This window comes from Athene cunicularia, assembly GCF_003259725.1.
Source record: "Athene cunicularia isolate RWA chromosome 1 unlocalized genomic scaffold, athCun1 chr1_part1, whole genome shotgun sequence".
NCBI classification, from domain to species: domain Eukaryota; kingdom Metazoa; phylum Chordata; class Aves; order Strigiformes; family Strigidae; genus Athene; species Athene cunicularia.
Window position 1 is genome coordinate 93366813 of NW_020799091.1, and position 21278 is coordinate 93388090.

Genomic DNA, 21278 nt, shown 5'->3' on the forward strand with positions numbered 1-21278 from the left:
GGGCCGCGGCAGGACCCCGGGGAGCCGGAGGGTGAACAAAGCGAGGACGCCCAGGCGCCCGTCCCTCTGCCTCGCTGGCGGCAGCGGGGGCACTCGAAAGCGGCAGAGCAGCAGCCCCGGCCCGGCTGGCCGGCGGAGGCTGGGCAGCAACTGCCCAGAAAGTTGGCAAGCCCAGTCACACACCCGAATAGGGCGCTGCAGACCCTTATCCTAAATATGACCCCGCCTTGGAGTTCAGAAAACATTTTTCTGTTAAAATAGCGTCGGACAAAATAGATGAAGCAATCAATCACTGCTTTAAGGAAAACAGGTGAAATTACGAGGAGTTGATTTTTTAAAACATGTATATTTAGAACTGTAACGCTTACAATTTCATTAAACAATCTTAGTACAATGGTTTAATCTAACAGTATATTACAGAACAATGTGAAAAATGATTTGATAGCAAACCATGAAAATGGAATTAATTATAATACCTGCAGTGTCAAAGTCACTAAATTATTACCTTTTCCAGTCAATTCCAGCAGTCACTCGCATTAAATGATGCTTTGGGTTTTATTCAGAATAAAATGGTATGATTTCCACAGAGAAAGGGCATTCCTTCACAGAAAGAAGATGCATAAACAAGAACATTTTCAGCTAGCAGGTCTACTTTATACATCCATTTCGACATACTGATTTTTTAAAATAAAGCATAATTTAAAAAAATGTTTAGACCAGTGCAGAGTGCCTATTCATTTTTCAACTTAATTACAATTCTTTTTGGAAAGAGGGTTTGTTTTTTCCTTCTCCTTTATAATTTAACAGAACCCGAGTTTAGAAAAAAAATAATGATGAACTTGTCTAATGAACAGTTTCTCACTTTAGTTTTACTGACAAGTATTTGATACGGGACAGTTTTCCTCTGTGGAGTCTGTTGACAACGCACCATCATAGATCTGCAAGTAGAAAAGGTCATTCTCACATTAAATGCACAAGTTTCAATATCAGAAGCAGGACATCAGGAGGAGTTGTAATTTTTCCAGTCACAGGTGGATTTGCAACATTCACAAAAATTACACTTTTTTACATTTTTTGTATTTACATTTCAGATATAAATAATGAAATTCTTTAAGTTACATGTTTTAACTTTGCTTCACAATTATACTACATCTGCAAGCTTTCCTATATCAAACCAACCTCTTTCTTCCATCATGAATGCGGAAGTCTGGCCTCTAATCATTAATAATTACATTAAGCCTTTATGATGAAAGGTTGACTGTTCAAGTATCACATCATACTGAAATTTTTGCCCCAATATAAAAATTGGGGCAGCAAACCAAGCCACTTAGAAATGGTAATAAAAGAAATTAATCTGGGAACTCAATAAGCCAAATAATTTATTATTAAATTCTATCAATATCTTTCTTTGGTAAGAATGATGCAAGAGGATGACCCAACCCCCACCCCCAAAGAATCATATAATATGTGACATCACAGTGTCTACTCTGTGAAGGAGAAAGCCTCAAAAAAATTAAGGAATTTTGTTCAGTTAAGATTGTTTATAGCGGTAGCTCTTCCATGCATCTAAGTATGCAAATAATGGAAGTTTAATATAAAATTGCAATGGCAAGAATTAACAATGATAAAATAAAACAAGAACCAACAGAAAAGCAACTATTACACCAGTGAATGTGCTGTTGTATGCTCTGTTATGTTTCTGGCACATGTGTGGAAATGCCTGTAAATTATTTTATAAAAATCCAAGATTTGGATAATTAATACAATCCAACTCTAAATTCTAAAATATGTAGGAAGCATGAAACAAATCTCTCAGCTGCCAGACAAAAATAAAGTAGTGGTCCAAATATTTGGATTTTTTGTTTCTGTTGCCCCATGTTGTGATGCAGGAGGTGACTGAAGGGAGAAAACCCAATAGCTTACACAAAACATACTAAAGTGGCAATATAAACTAGCTGACACAAGCTTCACTGTACATTTAAATTGATACAATTGTCTGGTGCTTCCATGGCCAGTACGTGTTGAGTGCCATAGGTCTCCTTAGAGTTAGAATGTTACGACAAAGACTAATCAGGTCATAATCCTTTAAAGTGCTTTCATATCCAGTTTCTAATGGGTTTTTGTTTTCCTTGTTTTCATACCGAGTTGTCACGTGATATTGACTTCCAGAACATGGTCGTCCTTGCTGGGAATGACAAGTATTTGCATACCGGTGCTGCAGTTGAAGACCTGACCAGATGAAAAGGACTGCAGGCGGGGCATTGGCAAACCTTTGTGTTCCCCACTAGCTGCGGAATGCAAGCTACCTCTGCTCCTTATGCTGCTGCTGTCAGCTTGATCATCCACATTCTTGTCCACAGACAGGTTATCATTTTCAATCCAGCTATCTGTTCAAAACAAAAAAGCCACAGTTTTATTCTATAGAGTGATTAAACAAAAACTATTTCAGAGCGCTGACACACAGTCAACACGTTAACAGTTACTGATCAGCTCTACTGAGGTAACAGTCTGTGCATGCTTTTGCCTAGCAGCAGATGTAACACAGTGAATTATATTGATTTCTAAGGAAAATTTAAGTAGCATTACCATACATTTGTACAGGCTAGAAGGGCACACACTGACAGTTCCTGGAGTTCTGCTGACAAATGGTAAATTGTCTGTACGAGTGAGTTCTTACTACAGCTCTGCAACTAAACAGTACAGACAAATACTCTAGATGGCTGTGGTAATTTAAACTCTTCATCTCATCTGGTTTATGTGCCATAAATTTTTATTTCATACTTAATCCTTTCAAAAAACTAAGAAAAAAATCAAAGCTAATGAAGACACAGTAGATGTGCAGTTACAGATAGCGAAACCACAGGATTAGAGGGTTATCAAATAGTTTCCACTTGATTATAAGTCCAGTGATAACTAATTTACAGAATAATCTTTAAAGAAAACAATGCATTTATTACTCCTCCTTGCATATTAATTCAAGTTTCCATTAAAGACACATTTTAAAAGTTTCAAATCAGAACTGTGAGTGAAGGTAAGTAACAAAGACACCTATGAGTACTTGGTCAATATGCTTCCTTGCCTTGCTTTTCTCTTTACACAAGTACACAAGAGAAGCAGAATAATTTCTGTAAGTAGCTATGTAGTCAAGATAGCTTTACCAGCATCAAGTTGCATGGAGTGAGCAGAATGATGAGGGAGGTATTTAAACAATCTGACATCAGGAAAAGGTAGATATCCAGCAAACAGAGGCATCACTTCCATGTGGACTTTGTGAGTTGCTCGAGCTGCTACAGGCATAGATATCACTCCAGAACTTTTTCCACAGACTGCCCAGTTACTACTGTTATCCACAACTGCAAGAAGAGCAAACACTATAAAGATCTTATACTGAAGGTTCTCCATTTTTCAGATAATCTTAGAACACTTTTAGTATCAGTATTTTAGCAACATCTAAAAGCCCACCAGCTTTTATATGTGAAGAGCTGTGCAAGGCAAGAAAACTGCCCTACACAAGAGACCATAGTTGGGTGTCAACAAGTATCCATCCAGTCTGAACAGCATTTATATTTCACTTGAAGACAGATTAATAAGGAAAAAATGAAACATTCTCAGTCTAGCAAAATGAAAATTGCTTTGCTGAGCAACCATACTCACAAGAATATATGCCATGGAAAGTCTGGCAGATGACATTACCCAGACAAAAACTACTGGGGAATTTTGTCAATATGCTTAAGAAAAATATTCTTACCTTCATACATAAGTTTTGTTGTGCAATACCCATCTGATTCCGTTAATGCCTCATCTCTGTCAACCTCTGAGAGGTCAACCAGCCGGGTGATTGACACCTCTAAAGAACAGAGTGAGCCTGTTTTACAATACTCTGCCCCCAATGGTGGAAAAATTTCAGTTTTCACATGATACAATGTCTGTCAGGAAGAAAAGTGCTGTTACCAAGAAAAAAGGGGCAGTTTACTTGTGTTTAAACTGAACAGGACAATTGATAGGGTACAAACTTTACATTTATAACATCCGTATCCTATTAAATCTTTTCAATACAAGATTCAGTTGTAAGTAAGGTTCACTTCATTATCTTGCTCAGTTTGAGAAAATAATCAAACCAAATTTGATTAAAACTATTTTTGATACCAGCTGCAAGCATACCATTTTTCCCTCCACTTTAACTCAGCCTTTCAACATTCCTAGACACCAATCTTCTTACTATTTAAACAAACTTTTGCTAGTTTCTTGGCTCCTCACTTTCCAAACACATCACTCAAGTTCTAAGTAATACATGAGAACTACTTCATCACTCTTACCATCATAGGTCCCAGAATAACATTGCCCACATTATCAGAGAGCTAATTTTTCATTACTGCAAAATTAAATTTCTAACAAAAAACCCCACTGTTTAACACAGTCCTCTTTAAAAACTCCAGAAAGATGCCGATACAGGTGTCAACAAATGCTAGTTACATGCCAGTAGGTAAACGAATACCTAAAATATAGCTCAATGCCAGTCCGTAATAAACAGGTAGAAAACATAGCAACACTGAATGTAGACAAAAGGATTTAACGAAGGAAATATTCTCATGTTGCTTCTTTTTCCCAAGCATCAAAAAGGGTAACACAATTCCTTTAATAGGAAGTTATAGCTAGCCTATAAGCTTCCTAGCTGATCAAAGGAATAAAAAGTTTGTTCACAAAATGAAAGAAGAAACATTTAAGATAATGGCTTAGAAAACTCTAAATATTTCATCAGAGGAGCTCATCTCAAACACTACAAAAAACAACTCAAATGCTTTCAATAGCAAAGATATTTTGGAAGCTGCAATTTGCTTTGGAGAGTGCAGTTTTAAGCCAGCAGGAAAAAAAGAGCTCAGTAATCTAGTAACGATCTCCATGGCACAACCCCAGGAAGGTGAAGACACAGGAAAAACATGAAACAAAACCAAAACCACCTGCGCAAGCGTGTCCCCCCTATGTCCCATGCCCCACCCGACTCCAGTGTCAGGTATATGATTCCACCATATATCAAGGTTCATTTCTACCATTCAACAAACTGGCTTTCCAGTGATTCGATCTCGTTACGTAAACAGAAGTTTTCAAATATATTTCTTGACTTTCCATATATTAGAAAACCAGATTCAGCTAATACATACTATACTTAGAAGAGTACTTACAAAAAAGTTTTCCACTTGGAATTCGTAAGTGAACGGCTTTAGGGTAAGAGACTGCTCTTCAGAGGTAGCTGGACAAAAGCTGACTGAAAACAGGCACTGCAAGGAGAGAGGAAGCTCTTTTGTCCACTTCAATTCCCATACAAAGAATACTGATTGCTTACTGTATATGACCTGAAAGAGAATGTTTATAGCATTAGCTCTTTCTCTGAGAAAGAAGTGGAAATGCACATACATATGTTTGTCTGTTCTGGCATTAATATAGTTCATAAAAACAAATTACCTAAATAATTAGGGAAAATATGTAGCCAAAATAACTCAGTGATTTTTTTTTTAACAAAGCACATCTATTAAAAGAAGGCATACACTTCACTTTCAGAATCAATGTTTCAAAAAGGGAACACTTCACATTCAAGTATGTGTCAAAAATATTTTATTCAGAAGTCAAATTTAATATAGATGTTAATGTGCGTATACACTTTTTCCAGGCACCAAGGATGACCAATTAAATATCATGTTCAGACAAGGCTGAAAGAAACTTCAAGGGGACTGTTTTGCAATTTAACTAGTTTACAGCTGTATTTAGTTGGAAAACAGACTGTACTTGATTTTTTCCTAAAACCTAATGACAAACTGCAGCTATAAGTTGAACAAATTAAATGTTAACAGTGGTATTACTGATATTACATTTGTACAGGTGTTGTTCAAGCAGGTATGTAGTATTTTGCATGAGGTAAATGGACGTTTGAAAACTTGCCTAATAATCTTTGCAAGTTTTAGAATTTAGTCTGAGATCTATAAGTGTAAATGCCTTCCAAAGCATCTTTAAGAATCAAAGTTACTCAGAGGACTACAAAGGTCTGACCTAACATCAGCCATCAACCTTACTTAGTACAATGTAATGTGCAGAAGTGTTAATAATTTCACTAACAAGAACTTTCATCTAGCTGTCCTGCCAATGAGCTCATAAACCACCAAGTGAATCCTTACCTGTTGAGATTCAGGGTTCAGAGGTACTAGCTGCAAATCTGTACAGCCAGCAGAATTTTTTAGGCTGTTGTCTGAAAGCTGGAAACAGAGTTCTGACAAATTCTGTACACAGACTTGCACGTATTTCCTGAAAAACATGACACAACTTGTTCAATAAGTGTTACACTGAAAGAGTATATGTTCATAAAAGTTTTTCAAACTACACAGCTCAGTAAAAACAGAATGACAGGTATATTTGTTTCTTTCAATCTTTTCCTCAGTACTTATGTCTGTAGAACCAAGGCTGTAAAACATCCTCTTTCATATTAAACAAAACCAAATAACTACAAAGAAATAGGCTAGCTTGGCTTATCTTGTGGTCTTATTTCCAAAATAGCTGAAGCCACAAATTTGTTTTATTGTTATGATAGAACACTAAAGGAAATGCACAAGCTTCCAATGGGAAGCTGTGTAAGATAACAAAAGTCCAATTAAAAAAAAAAAGGCTGCTATAAATATTACTTATGAAACTCCAGCTCCGTATTTTGTAAGAAGAAACAAACAATAAATACTTAATGAGTACATTACCGTTTGCCAGCTGACAATAAGGAATGCTTGGCATTAAAAGGTATGCAGAATGTTAATGCAATAATAGTGGAGTAAATTGACCAAGGACAATCAATGGTTACCTAAAGGAAAAAGGGAACAAAGTTCTTATTCGTAATGGTCTTTGGCATAAAGATTTTGCTTTTATTCTCATTTCTAAGCAAAACTTTTCTCAGCAAGTGTCTACATCTAATGCATCCAGAAGAAAAAAATTAAAAGAAATAACTAAATCGTGTCAAAAACTAGTCTGATAAAATATTGGGTTTTTGTTTTCCTGTGAGTTGGAAATGAAATCCTGAAGAAGCTTTTCCTGTGAAAACTGCAATACTCTGTTCTGAAGACTAGAAATAAAGGAAGGGGAATGGAAGAAAGAAAAGATAAAAGGACACTAACGATACCAATTATCATCTTAATGCAATAGTTTGGTAAAAGGTCAATATCAAATAAATTGCTGTAAGATCTGTTACTGAAATGTCTATAATACTTTGATATATATACACATACAAGCTCAAAATATTAAAAAAAATCTATGTATTTAACATATATTTAACTTGAAGCAGCACACTTAACTGAAGAATTTCTCCTGAAGTGAATGCTGCCATTCTTCCAATTGTAGAGCATATATATGTAACAATCTATTTTTATATGCAGAGAAAATAAAACTCTTTTCATATCACATTTTAGCAATGGCAGTCTATAGCTATTCCTTTTTACTCAGCTCTTCACAAGCAAGGACACATGGCAGCACACTTGGTCTATTTTAACAAGGAGTAACACTGTGAAAGCTGATGGTTTCAAGATCATTTTGCTGTCAGCTCAAGAGCTGCTTTCCATACTACTTATTTTATTCACCCTTCATAATGAAAATTAACAGGAAATGTTATCTCTAACTAAATAATGTGACAGCTTGAAACACTTTGGTATTAAGTACCTCAACCCAGCACACAGATTCTCTGCAAGTGGAAGAAATATCTTTCCCATGAATCAGAAGGGAGAATTTAAAGACCACCATGCTACCTTTTACAAAGACATGAGTACCCTTCATCCTGCATAAATTGTGAGTGTTAGAACATTAAAACTCAGATTACTAGCCAGAGGAACAGTTGGCAATATACTGTATATTTCTGCTTATGTCTTTACATTTATAACATTTGCTATGATTTTTACACATACACCTTTTAAGTGAAAATTAGTTCAAATGCAAGCAGGTTTCCCCCTCACCACCACTTCTATTGTGTGAAGTGTACACCCCTGTGATCAAACAGATTTTATAATAAAAACATTAAATTACATCTTACTTTTTGGTCAACAGTAGCCATACAGTTGTCCTGTTTCTGCTTCTCTTTGTTTTTTCTGTGAACTTCTTTATTTGTAGTATTTTCTTTCTCCACTGCAGATTCTGTGGCTGATGGCAAATACATGACTTCTAGTTCAAATTCAATCACATGGTATGCAGGAGCTACTGGCAAACTGATGCTTGTGATCTTCTCAGAAGACTGAATTCTTAATGATGATTCTGAGATCTTTTCTATAGTTGTGTAGAATGGGGAAAAAAGTAGTTTTAAAACCTGTTCATCCCTTCCCAATTTTAATTTTAAGCTAAGTAATGAAGCTAGTTTGAAAAAGCAGTAGTGTCATAGAAAAATACATGGTGCCATAACTACTTCATAGCTAGACCTCCATGTCTGCAAAAACAGCAACAAAAAAACATGTTATGCAACTCCATGGTAACCTCTTCAAATGAGCTATAATCTGCACATTTTAAATATCATTGCTATTCACAACTTCCCAATAGTAACTCTCTATCCTGCTTAAATTGCAGGAAGGTAACCACCACATTCCATGTAGTAGTCCCGTCCAATGTTCAAGAAAGAACTAAGAGGACAATTTAATAACAAGATTCAAACTAAAGAGCTACTTCAGTCCATCATATAACACCTGTTGAAGTTTTTATAATGTCCTGCACCTCCTTAGTCTCATCATTTCACTTCAAGCAAGCTTACAACTTACTGAACACACATCCATCAGCATTCTTTGTCACCATTCATGATCTGTCTTTAAAATACTACACATGGGGAGCCTCTGTATAGTCTATTTTAATCTTAATTTCATGAAGTCTGTTAAGACTGTTCTTGCCATTTATGTAAAAGTTGGTTGTGTCTGAGCAACTAAGGAGACTATACAGTACTTATGCTTGGAAAAAAAAGGAACTGGGATGTCATCTGTTGAAATGAAACAACAGCCAAATGAAATGCTCTGTTTATATACAGCACTGCATAAAAACCTACTAACAACTACTTCACAGTAAAAACGGCCTAGGCAAAATAGTGCCTGCGCAATAATAAAAGAGCACCAGGATTCACTTGGAAGTCATAACAGATGCTCACCTCAACAGCAGTTTCACCATGACTACTGAATTTCATCAATGAAAGTAAAAGTTGTCCAGCTATATTTGATGAAACGTTCATACCATTACTTTGAGGGTGAAAGTTTAAGATGTTTCTGGCACTGTGCAAGTCCCTAGAATTGTTCTTAGCAATAACTATTGAAAACGACAGCACCAGTGCTCTTAATACTGTTAAACTCCAGTTTACTTCAGGATTACTGAATTTCCAGCCTTTTTAAAGATTATTAATTTTTACTTCATTGCTTACCTCTGGTGTTGGAATAGATCACTGCCTTGCTCTCTGGATGGTACAGGATAGGCATGGCATCTGCATTACTGAGCTGCAAAGTATCCCCATTCTTCATGGTGTAGTGACCAGTAGTCACTGTGAATTTCACCTTCTGGGGAATGCCAGCCAAAAGGCTATCTGAAGGAGCAAGCAGACATTGTTAACGGATTCCAGTAGTCATCAGTATATGGTTACAATGCACTGCTAAGGCTTGTTAGCAGTATTCCCAGATAATCTGTCACATCTGTTGGGGTAAAAGTGTGGGCTTTTGGTGTTATGCAACACATTAAACCTAGTTCAGATACTGGTGTGGACAAACCTGTTGTTTCAACTCAAGTGACCAAAACCACTGTTACCTGGATGACTCAGACTAGCTGGCTCACACACTGTGCAGCTCTGGCAGCACAGAATTCAGTGAAATACAATAATCCCAAAGAATTTACTAAATTTTTTGTTAAATTCTCCAGACTGTAGACAGCTTTATATTTTTGCACCTACATGCCAGTCATACCCACACGCTGTATTTACATAATCAAGATAACAAGAATGCCAGTATGCACACAGACTCTCAAATATCTGAATCACAACCACCACTTTCAGAGGGGTAGCTAATTTGATTAATGCCCAATATGCCCGTCCTTCCTTCACCACACACTGCAAGCCCTGTAACTGGAATGATAGCATAAAATGCGTATTAGCTCCTCAACTGCCTCAGTTAATAGCCTGAAAACAAAATCACTATTACCTTCCATTTATAAATAAACTCTACACCAAGTAATGCTCAGCTATCCATGAAACCAATGGATGCATTCAGTATTAAATTTTAATAAGTTTATATTCTCACCTCTAGTAGAGAATCCCAGTTCTTACATGTTTCTCATAAATACCAGAGACTGCAGCATCACAGAACTAACCAATAAGGAGCTCAGTCAAATACAGATTTAAATATTCACTTCTAATCGATGTAGCAGCTCAAATCATACCTGATATTTAAGTGACACTACATGTTTCAGCCAAACACTGATATTAGTTATTGCCACAATTGACAAAGCATACTTTATGGATAATTTGAAGAGTTAGAATTTATTTTTGACTCAAGAATAAGGCAAAAAAAAAATTATCTTGAGCAATATCCAAGCCAGAAAGTGCTTTATCTAGTCCCACAAGAGTACAACAGGAATCATTAAAACAGCATCAGCATAGCAACTGTACTTACCAGTCATCGGTTCCACTTTCAGCTGGGGCTCCTGAGAATATACATCATACTGCACGATTGGGTAAATATGAAGAAGGACAAACTGTACTTTTCCCACTGAAGTGCACAGTTGCCTGAGCGTGTATGTCCCAGGTTCTTTGGCCTTTGAAGAAAACATTTGAATGGATTTTTCAATTTAGGAAATGCTTCTAGAACAAACCCTCTACTAAAGAACAGCATGTTTTCAGCTTATTTTTATCAGTTACTTTGCATTTGTAAATTAAAATAAGAGACTTTGTTTTCCAAGTCAGTGACAAGATTTTCACAAAAGAGGAACCATTTGCCCCACTGAGATAGAAGCTCTAGAGTGCTGGTTGATTCAAGGAAAAACATCGTAAGAAACATGTACCAATAATCAGAATAACTAATATAGTAGCTACATTGTCAAATTGTTATTTTGGGGTGCTTTTTTTCTTGTTTGTTGGCTGGGTTTTTCCCCCCCCCTCCAAGTGCCACATACTTTAAAATATTATCTTATTTATTAAGTACTGAAATGATATTTAACAACCAGTGAAGTATTTGGCACTTCACAAAAATCCCACAACATTTATATAAGGCACAGCTTTCAGCTCAAGCTATCGATTTCACACGCTCCCCACCCCACACCCTGTGTGAATGCTTACAAAGAAGTAATACATACATATTTAATTTCATACTCTTCCCTTACCCTGAATAATGGGATTCTGGATGTTTTTTAATAACATCATAAAAAAGCAGATCTGTAACATCTGCTAATATATTTATTCTTGATTCTATTTGCTCTTAGCTGCTAGTGCTGGGGAATGGGAAATGTTTTCTGTTATCATGTGCCTTTTTAACAAGTGCAATACATAAATTTTGATGCTGGGTATAATTAAATCTAAAGAATAAGATTAGAAGTTATAGAGAAAAGCTGTAACAACATTCAAATCTCACAGTTATTTACAAAGCAAATCCTGTCTGAAATTCAGTATTATACATTTTGACATTAAAGTCACTAAATTTTATTCCTTGAATTAACAGAAAAGGAGAAGTATTTCATAATATATATACATACTTTTAACCTCAACATGAGATGGGAATATCAGTCTGAAAAATTTAGAGAATGCTTTCTGGAACTCTTTCAAAGCTTGAAAAAATACACTGGAAGATTGCTATCAGTATAAGTAATGCTAATCATCAGCCTAAGATCTGCAGAAAGAATTAAACTCCCTCTGCATCTTACAAGCATAGTCATTCCTCTTTCTGCAAAATTAGTGTAATTAAGCATTCCTGTAAGCAAATTTAGAAAACAAGTTGTCATCAGTTTCTGTCCTCTGGCCAGCTATGTAATCCAGAAGAAGTGACACAGTATACTGCTACAATGATAATGGATTTTTAGTAAATGTTTTGTAAATACTGCAGCTCAAATCTAGAGAAGCTTTCACCATGTTATCTAGTAATACACTGTCAAATCGGTAACATAGATTTTTCATTTAAGGACACGTAAGTCAAGCTTTCAACAACTGTATAAAGTTAAGTGAGATTCACATTGAACAGTCTTCCCGTGCAAATTCTTTCAAGAAAGAAAGGTTGAGAAAATAGCAAAGTTCTAAGTGTTACGGCTCTCCATCCTCCAATAGCCACTAAAAGCATGCAGAAAGAGACAAATTTAATGCAGAATGATATCTAGATTTCACTCATATCTCTTCTTCCATGGTTTCAGATTGCTTCCTGATCCCACTAAGCCAAAATGCCTGCTCAGAACAGTCTCTAACAGTTTTCTTCTAGTATTGCTCCTTCACCTGAAATCCAGTTCTATACACATGTTGATTTATTTTTACAGAAAACTACATTTGCAGCCACCAAGACCTCTGACATCTCCAAATCCCATTAATTCAAAGGATTCAAATTGTCCCAATCCTTTGAAAGAATGAGAATCCTAAAAAATTAGGTCAGTAGGTAGTTCAAATGACATTATTGCCATTTCACTCTGTATCATCAGGGACCTCAACTCAATATCCATTTTGAGATACTTGCCATCCACACAAGTTCCATGATGTGTGTGTGCACATGTACCAAACACATCACGCTAGTGATCAGTGCTGGAGGAATGGAAAGGCAGAGTATGTAAGCCTATAGAAAGCTTCACTCTAAGTAAAGTTTTATGACAAAATAGAAATTAACAATTAAAAAAAAAAAACACAAAACCCAACAACCAAAAAAACAGAGAAAGTTAAAATCTCAGGTGTGGAGCACCTAAAATGTGCCAAGAATGCTAAAGAAACCTCCTGGTCAGCTTTCTCTAGCTATCAATTTTTAGTCATCAAAAGCAGATATGTAGATTCTTATTTTAAAATTAGTTTAAAGAAAGGGACCAAAAAGGGACCAAAGCTAACTTAAACCAATTAAAAAATGGCAAAGGTAGCAGGCATATATACCATACCTGACTGCAAAACACTTTCTCTCTTCATAGCATCCATACCCTCTCTAATATACATGCTGGATAATGCTCAGAAAATGAAGCAGCTATAAAACACCTGCTGAATTCCTCATTGTGCTGCCCCATCTCTTGTTAATCATTCAGATGCTCTGCTGAATTTTTTAGAAGTTTTCTCACTCAAATTTTCCCTACTCTGATCTTCATTACTGTAGCACTGAAGTCTAATAAACACTATGAAGGGTTACAGAGGTGGAGAGGAGGATAGAAAGTATTTAAAGAAACCCAAAGGACAAAACAACATGGTAATTGAGGCCAGAAGCTCCTATTCCTGGAATGCCAAACAGATGATGGAGTCTCACTTTCGAAAATGCTTGGCATTTCACTTCCTGAAACTAAGTCAGCCCGTAAATCCCTTTCCCCATTTCATTAGAACAAGCAAACAAACCACAGATCAGCAGAGTACAAGGCCACAGAATGAGCAGCAGTTTAAAAAAACCAAAACCCCACAAACAAAAAAACCCCAAACAACCCACCACCATAAGACCACCCAACAGGACTGGTACTCAGGGCCTGCTAATGTCCAGTTACTATGCATTCAGTAGTAATGCAAGGTGAGCAGAAGCAATAAGCATCACTGTCCTTAAATATTTCAGCAATTACTGGGAGTACTAAGCTTGCTTGGGGAAGAGTCGGAGGGAAAAATGGATTACTCCAAGTTTTAAGCTGACTTAGAGTGCATGTGTAAGTTAGAAATTGAGGGAGTTTCATATATACAATATAAAGCTGAAGCAGAACTGTAATCCATTTTCTGAGGGTGACATTTGAACGGCGACACTCCATTTTCACAGGTGTTTGTTCATGCAAATTTAGTCTTCCTGTAGCAGAGAATCCTTATGTTCTTGTCTTCTCATACATTATGTGATTAAGATGAATAATGGGGGCAATTTTTATTCTGACATCTTCTAAATTGAAACATTTCAAGCTAGGCTTAACTTTGTCATACTTCTTGCATACTACATCCACCAAGTCAAAAAAATATTCTACTACCCTCCACAGTGAAGAACAGGCTATCAACCAAATTTAACCACACAGTCACTTACTAAAGGCTAGAAAATGCATTACCATCAAAAATTTTAAACATTATTCTCAATGAGCTCAACAGCAAAGGCAGACTTCATGAGTAGTACATTATCTTGTATATTAATTTATCAGTTTAATTTTTAGCAGCAATAACCAAGACATTTAAAATAAGTTTTGGAATGACTGCAAACAGGAGAATCACCTGTACATTTTGGCACAAACACAACAGCCTTCTTTCAAGAGAAATTAAGGTCTAGAACAACAAAAAAGAAAGCTACAATGACAATGGCATCACCCAAGCAGTAACAGGAAGCAATACAGGTACCACTTGCCAGCACTATGCTCTTCCTCAGCCAGTGATTTTAGCTCTTCTTTCATGAGTGCTATATTCACTCAACTACAAAAACATACCTGAGTATTGAATGTTATTTTATTGACCCCTGGTTCCAGTACTAAGTTGTTGCATTTCAACACATGAGCCCCATCTTCTAGAGTCACCCCTGAGGGCATATCCAGCGAACTGCTGCTCTCTTGCCTTCGTAGTAGCATGTGCACATTTTTGCAGATAATTCCTGCAGTGTTCAAAGAGTTATCTGAGGGACTCCGTTCATACATTTCATATAGCTCCAGTGCTGGCAAGTTGTTTCTTGACAAAGGAAAGCCTGCAACTTCATTTAGAAAGCTGATAACACCATTGGAAGTTTTGTGCTTTGTAAGCCACTCAGCTGTTTTTCTGTAACTATTTTTTTCAATGCTGAAGTGAACATGGATGGCAATCTGATCCACCTGGACAGGGATGGGCATTTGGCTCAGCAAAGTCAACTCAATAGACAACTTTCCACCCACATGGACAACAGCATTTGGAGGGTCAAAATGCAGAGTTTTCAACTGCGCAAAGGAGTGCATAGGCAATATAATCTTTTGACCTGGAGAGATAAAAACAGGGATTTTATTCTTCTCCAGTGCTGCTGGAGATCAGCAAATCTTTTCTCCTACAAATTTAACCCCTACAATTAAACAGATCAACAACTTCTCACAATTAGTCCTTTCACAACAAATAAATACTTTAATATTTTAATCTTGCATAGAAATGAGACTTAGGAATGCTGAGATTTGTTTTCTAACAGTTTTATGTACTACAATTTTTTTAGTACTCGGGCTATTAAAGACAATTAAACTAGGAGACAGTGTCTAAGCAGAAGTTTAGAATTTCACTACTGCATAAAGAGTTCTAGACAAACACAGTAGTATAAAGTGACAAACTTCCCAGACCCCATAAATTAAGAGTAAGTACAAGTTTAAGAAGTTAATGATTGGACTGGTGCCTTGAGTCATCAGCTTTACCATACAAGGGCTTTTCATTCTCTTTTCTAAATTCCAAAAAACACTGAGGAGATACCAAACCTTAAGCTCTAAACTTAGATATTACTTATGGTGCATCCATTCATCAAGAACAACTTCCACATAAAAATGAAAAGTCTTCAAGGAATTATTCTGTATTAATTTGAATTATGATCAATATCAGAGAACAAAGTATTACTGAAGCAGAAAGAAGAAGAGAAGTAGGATGGTCAAAACAATAAGCTGCAAGCGGATGGGAACAGATCTTACATCAAAAGAAGTATCATCACAGTGCTGTCATCTGTGTGCCAGCAATGCAGAGACAAAGATAAGATAGGAATTGAAAAAAAACAACACAAGATCAATTATGAGCTGTCAAAGCAGAGAAACAGATTAAGTGAAGGAGAACAAAGACTTTCCAGTATTCAGGATGAAAATATTAATTACCCTTTCATCTTTGACTATTCTTAATTATTGCATAAGTTTTATAAATATTCTGGAGGTGACAAGAAAAGAACCATGTTGGTTCAGAAGTAATACACAAGGTAATGAAAACAACCAAAAAAAAGCCTTCCACTCTACATTTAGGGAAAGATCAGATCAGAGCAGCTGAATTTTTAAGTATTTAAGAACTAGACTTACCTTGGTTCTCTGCTTTCTGATTGGCAAAATCTAGTATTTCTTGGCAAAAGCTTTTGCGTTCATCTTCTGTTAAGTGATTATCACCAGCTAAAAGGCTGCTTGTTTGAAGATAACTAACAAAGTTAAGGAAACATGAAATAGAAACCTACAACATTCAGAAATCTCACTGAAAATGAGACAGTTCAAGTACTGCTTTTCTAATCTTTTAATACAAGATTTGCTTTTATCATCACCACGCTCTTCCATTACAAAAGAAACAATGGAAGATTTACTATCATCTGCAAATATTGCATAATACCTACTTTTTGCAGACCTACTAAAATATGATCCATTGTTAACCTGTTCAATCTTCCCCCACCCAAAGAGATCAGTGAGCATAGAAAATTCTTTGATTTCTTTATTCTTTATTTCATTAAAGATCAGTGTATAGTGTTATGCTGCCCAACATTTAGAACTAAACTTGAGTATTTGATGATATTCCAGCTCACTTGGCTGAGAATCTGCCAGCTGTTAGAGCATCACTTACCATAACTAAGTCATAAGACATTCTTTATACTTTTGAGTGCTGGGAATACAAATGCTCATTTAAATATTTAGCTAAGACTGAAATATTATTGGTTCTGTTTCTTTAAAAGCATTCTCAATGAAGCAGAAAAATTTGTGTTTAAAAGCAGCATAAGAATTTTCAAAGGAGGTAGACATTTACAATGTCTAAGTCTAGTTCTAAAGCAAACAAACAACAAACAAAAACCAAAAAAGAACAAAACATACAACATATTTTAATTTAGCTCAGCTTTTCTAATTCCTGGGAAAGTTATGGAACGAATCCTTCTTGGAGCTATCACAAGTCAAATAAAGCATGTGATTAGGAAAAGCCAGCACAGATTTACCAAGAACAAATCATGCTTGACAAACCTGATTGCCTTCTATGACACAGTAGCCTGCTTGGTTCATGTGGGGTGGACATTGTCTACCTGGATTTTTCCAAGGCTTTTGATACTGTTCCTCACAGCCTCCTTCTACAGAAACTGATGTGTTATGGTCTAGACAAGTGGTCTGTGTGGTGGGTGGGGAACTGCCTGGCAGGCTGCACCCAGAGGGTGGTGGTAAAGAGCTCCTTTTCAAACTGGCAACCTGTCACAAGTGGGGTCCACCACGGATCGATATTGGGCCCAACGCTGTTTAATATCTTCCTAAGTGATCTGGATGATGGGATCAAATGTTCCCTGATGAAGTTTGCTGACAATATCAAATTGAGTGGGGAAGTGGATACCTTGAAAGGGAGAGCCACCCTGCAGGGAGACCTGGATAGGCTGGAAGAGTGGGCTAACAAGAACCTTATGAAATTCAGCAAGGACAAGTGTAAGGTCTTGCACCTGGGAAAACATAATCCAGGAGTGCAGCACAGGCTGGGGTCTGCCTGGCTGGGGAGCAGCTCTGTGGAAAAGGCCCTGGGGGTCCTGGTGGACAACAAGCTCAATAGGAGTGGAGTGCTGCAGCGGCAAAGAAGGCCCAGGGGATGCTGTGCTGCATCAACAAGGGCATCACCAGCAGAGATAAAGAAGTCATTATCCCACTCTACTCAGTGCTTGTCAGGACACACCTGGAATACTGTGTTCAGTTTTGGTCTCCGCTATACAGAAAAGACGTGGACAGTCTGGAGAGGGTCCAGAGAAGGGCCACAAAGACAATCAAGGGATTGGGATGCCTGCCATGTGAGGAAAGGCTGAGAGAATTGGTTTTGTTCAGCCTTGAGAAGAGGAGGATTAGGGGAGACCTTGTCACCATGTTCCAGTATTTAAAGGGTGGCTACAAAGAAGATGGAGGCTTCCTTTTTACAAGGAGTCACACTGGAAAAGACAAGGGGTAACGGGTACAAGTTACTCCTGGGGAGATTCCAATTGGACATGAGAGGAAAATTTTCCACAATGAGAACAAGCCATTGGAATAATCTCCCCGGGGAAGTGGTAGATTCCCCAACACTGGACACTTCTAAGATTCATCTGGACAGGGTGCTGGGCCGTCTTATTGAGACTGTACTTTTGCAAAGGAAGTTTGGACCAGATGATCCTTGAGGTCCCCTTCAAACCTGGTATTCTATGATTTTCAGCTACAGTAAGATTCATAGTACTGTCACTTAGGCAAATTAAAAACAATCAAAAAAAATCCTAACAGTTTAGAAAAAAGCTAGAAAGACCATTCAAGAAAAGCTGTCTTTCCTTGCAATTTCCACAAGAACTGTCCTGCAGAAAGTACTCTGTTCAGCTAACCACCCTAGTTTGGAACACCTAGAGGAATTCCGTTTACAACTATGGCACCTATGAAAGGAGTACCCTTCCCCCAAAACACCAAAAAAATAATTCAAATCTACCATTTTGCTATAGTTCATCATATCCTGCATGCAGCACAACAGTTCAGATTAGAACCAAGTTACTTAATTTAGCTACCAAATTTAGGCAACAACATATGAGGCTAAAACGAAAAGCACAATTCAAATTGTAATGTTTCTAATGCCCAAAAAAATACAAGAAAACACCTAAGGCCAGTCAATAGACTCTTCCCTACACACACCCCCCTCCTATCCTGAAAGTAGGAACAGTACAGCACAGACAGATTTAATATTTAAACAAGTACAGTTGTAGTGGATAAAGTTGGTGTGTGAAAATAATGCAGAGTATCAAAGTGAAGAATTTGAAGCCTGTCAAACATTAGGATCGGGCCAAATCATTCTCTCAAAGTATTACTTAGCATTTCTGTGGCATTTACAGAAAAGATTTCATTCACACACCGAAGACAGAGCTCTTACACAACTTAAAAGCAAACAACTCCCACTCCCCTTCTGAAGCAGAGATCAAAGCCAGAAATAAAAAATAATTACTAGCAAAAAATATTAAAAGACCACACACAACACCAAACCCACAAGATTTTAATCTTCCAAGCCTCTGTTTTAACTTTTGGAAAAAGTCACCATTACAAATACCAGAAGAGCCCTTGCCAGGTCAGATACAGGAAAAAGGTGGTAGCAGTTACAGAAACCAAGCCCAGGAATTAAGCTCCTTAATACAGGAAGATGTTATAATGCCGTATTTACCAATGAAAAAACAGTACCACATAAAAACTTCCATAAAGACAGAATCATAAAAAGAACTCTATGGTATCTGCTGAACTAATGACAAACTTCCTACTATCCATGTTGTGCCATTCTCTAGAGCCTAGACATATTTAAAATGGAGTGCACCAACTACATGAAAAAGGTCTCAAGTAAGCCAGACGTTAAAAAAAAAAAACCAAAAAAACCCAACCCTCTCCCAAATGAACAGCAACAATGGAAACAAGAAACAACTCAGCTGTTTGATGTTTGGCAGTCTCTACTGTTAAATAAAACTTAGGGATATGTCAGAAAACAATCAGAATTATCATTTTCTCCAGTTTTGATTTTTCTAGTTCTGCCTTTTAGAGGATACTTTTCTATTTGCCCAAGGTGTTTCTGACATTCAGCTAACTGTTTTCTCGTATGTGTAACAAGCAGTGCCCAGCCCTCAGCAAGGTAAGTTTTCAGCGCTCCTTGAAGATAGACTTCTGCCTTCTGTGGACCTTTCTTCCTCCTTAAAAGCAAAGAAATGAGTAGAGAGTGATATAAGAACCTTTGCAGTCAGGAAAACTCTACATATTTTCAAAAAGTGGTGATGGGAGAGGAACATTGCATATGAATGCAGACCGAGATGCAGTGAATCATTATGTTCTTTATTTTGCTGGTAACAGACCAACATATTGGCCTACCTTAATGCGGTTCACTTAAGCATGCAGAACTGTAATTAGTGTAAATATGCTATGTCAATGAAAGACTTCATATACAGATCTATCCCAAGTCAGAGCAAGTGAGGTGAAGATACCTCCCACAAATGTGACAAGCGCCATCACAAGCTTCTGACAATTAACTAAAAATATGCTTACTCAACAATTTTAAAGCAGGAAAATGCTTCAGTGAAAGTATCACGATTATCAGGCTTAAGTACAGCCTGAAACTTAGGGTATGTTTATGTTTTAAAAAGTCCTTTTTAAAAATCATTTTTAAATACAGCATGTTTTCCTCAAGGATTATATTCAAACATTTCAAAGCTAATGCATTAAAGACATTTTAAACATTCATTTACATATAAAACTCTGCCAAGTCCTTTCCCACAAGCTTAGCTGAGCGAATTCTTCCAATATTTGTGTACATTTCAATGGTGGCATGGGACAGATCCTGTTTAAAAGAAAAGAAACTATTATAAGCTTATATTAGCTAAATGGTATTTCACACAAACTCATAGCCAGTAACTAAGTTACTACCATAAAATTACCAGAATGAGTCACTTTCTAGATTTCCCCTTGCCCCCAGCACACAATATAGAGCAGTTTGTAACATGTCATCTTCACTTTCCACAACTGTTATCCCATATCTGTGTTATAAATGGCAGAAGAAAAAAGCCTATTAAAAATTAGATAAGGCAACTCAAAACCACCAAAATAATAGATGAGATACAGTTTCAAGCACTTCTTTATACTTGAATCCTCCTGTCTTTTTTTTTTTTTTTTTGAAAGCACCTGTTTCTCAGTGACTATATGCCATTAGATTATGACTGCAGGATTGTGCAGTGTATAATTCCAGGATACACCACAGCGTAATATATCTAGAACAGTATCAGAGCTTGCCTCAGACACTCACAGCTAATACTTCAAAACAAATCAACTACACACAGAATGTCCTACATGATACTTTCACTATAGCTGCACATAATACCATCAAGTATACAAAAGTCTGTGCTATGTAAACATAGAATTAAACACAAAATGCTAAGTTGCAAATGGTATAAGTATTTTTACAAGAGAGCCTTAAAGGAATTTTGCTTGAAGTTATGCAATCCCATGTTGAAGTTTCTCAGTCATCTTTAAGATTAATTTCTAATGCAGCCACACTGTCTGCATGTCACCTACCTCACCTTACCCTCAGTTTACAATAGCAGCAACAAAATCTTTCTCACAAACAAACTTAGCAGGTCGACACACACTATATACCACCACCAAACTTTTTTCTAAAGTATATAATAATCTCTGGCCAGATACATAAAAACATTTCACATCATATTTAC

At 36.8% G+C, this 21278-nt stretch overlaps 1 protein-coding gene across 1 annotated transcript in view; it reads right to left on the minus strand.

Moving 5' to 3' along the window:
* Window positions 1–1061: 1061 nt before the first annotated feature.
* Window positions 1062–21278, minus strand: part of TRAPPC10 (trafficking protein particle complex 10) — a 44338-nt gene continuing 24121 nt past the window's right edge. Inside the window, exons 11-23 of the mRNA XM_026844316.1 lie at window positions 20301–20392; window positions 19611–19751; window positions 16147–16259; window positions 14575–15089; window positions 10644–10785; window positions 9407–9565; window positions 8051–8280; window positions 6735–6835; window positions 6168–6294; window positions 5181–5351; window positions 3749–3926; window positions 3159–3353; window positions 1062–2387 (exon numbers count right to left, since the gene is read on the minus strand). Coding sequence (XP_026700117.1) covers window positions 2149–2387; window positions 3159–3353; window positions 3749–3926; window positions 5181–5351; window positions 6168–6294; window positions 6735–6835; window positions 8051–8280; window positions 9407–9565; window positions 10644–10785; window positions 14575–15089; window positions 16147–16259; window positions 19611–19751; window positions 20301–20392 — 2403 coding nt within the window. The 3' untranslated portion in view covers window positions 1062–2148. The remainder of the gene's footprint in view (window positions 2388–3158; window positions 3354–3748; window positions 3927–5180; window positions 5352–6167; window positions 6295–6734; window positions 6836–8050; window positions 8281–9406; window positions 9566–10643; window positions 10786–14574; window positions 15090–16146; window positions 16260–19610; window positions 19752–20300; window positions 20393–21278) is intronic.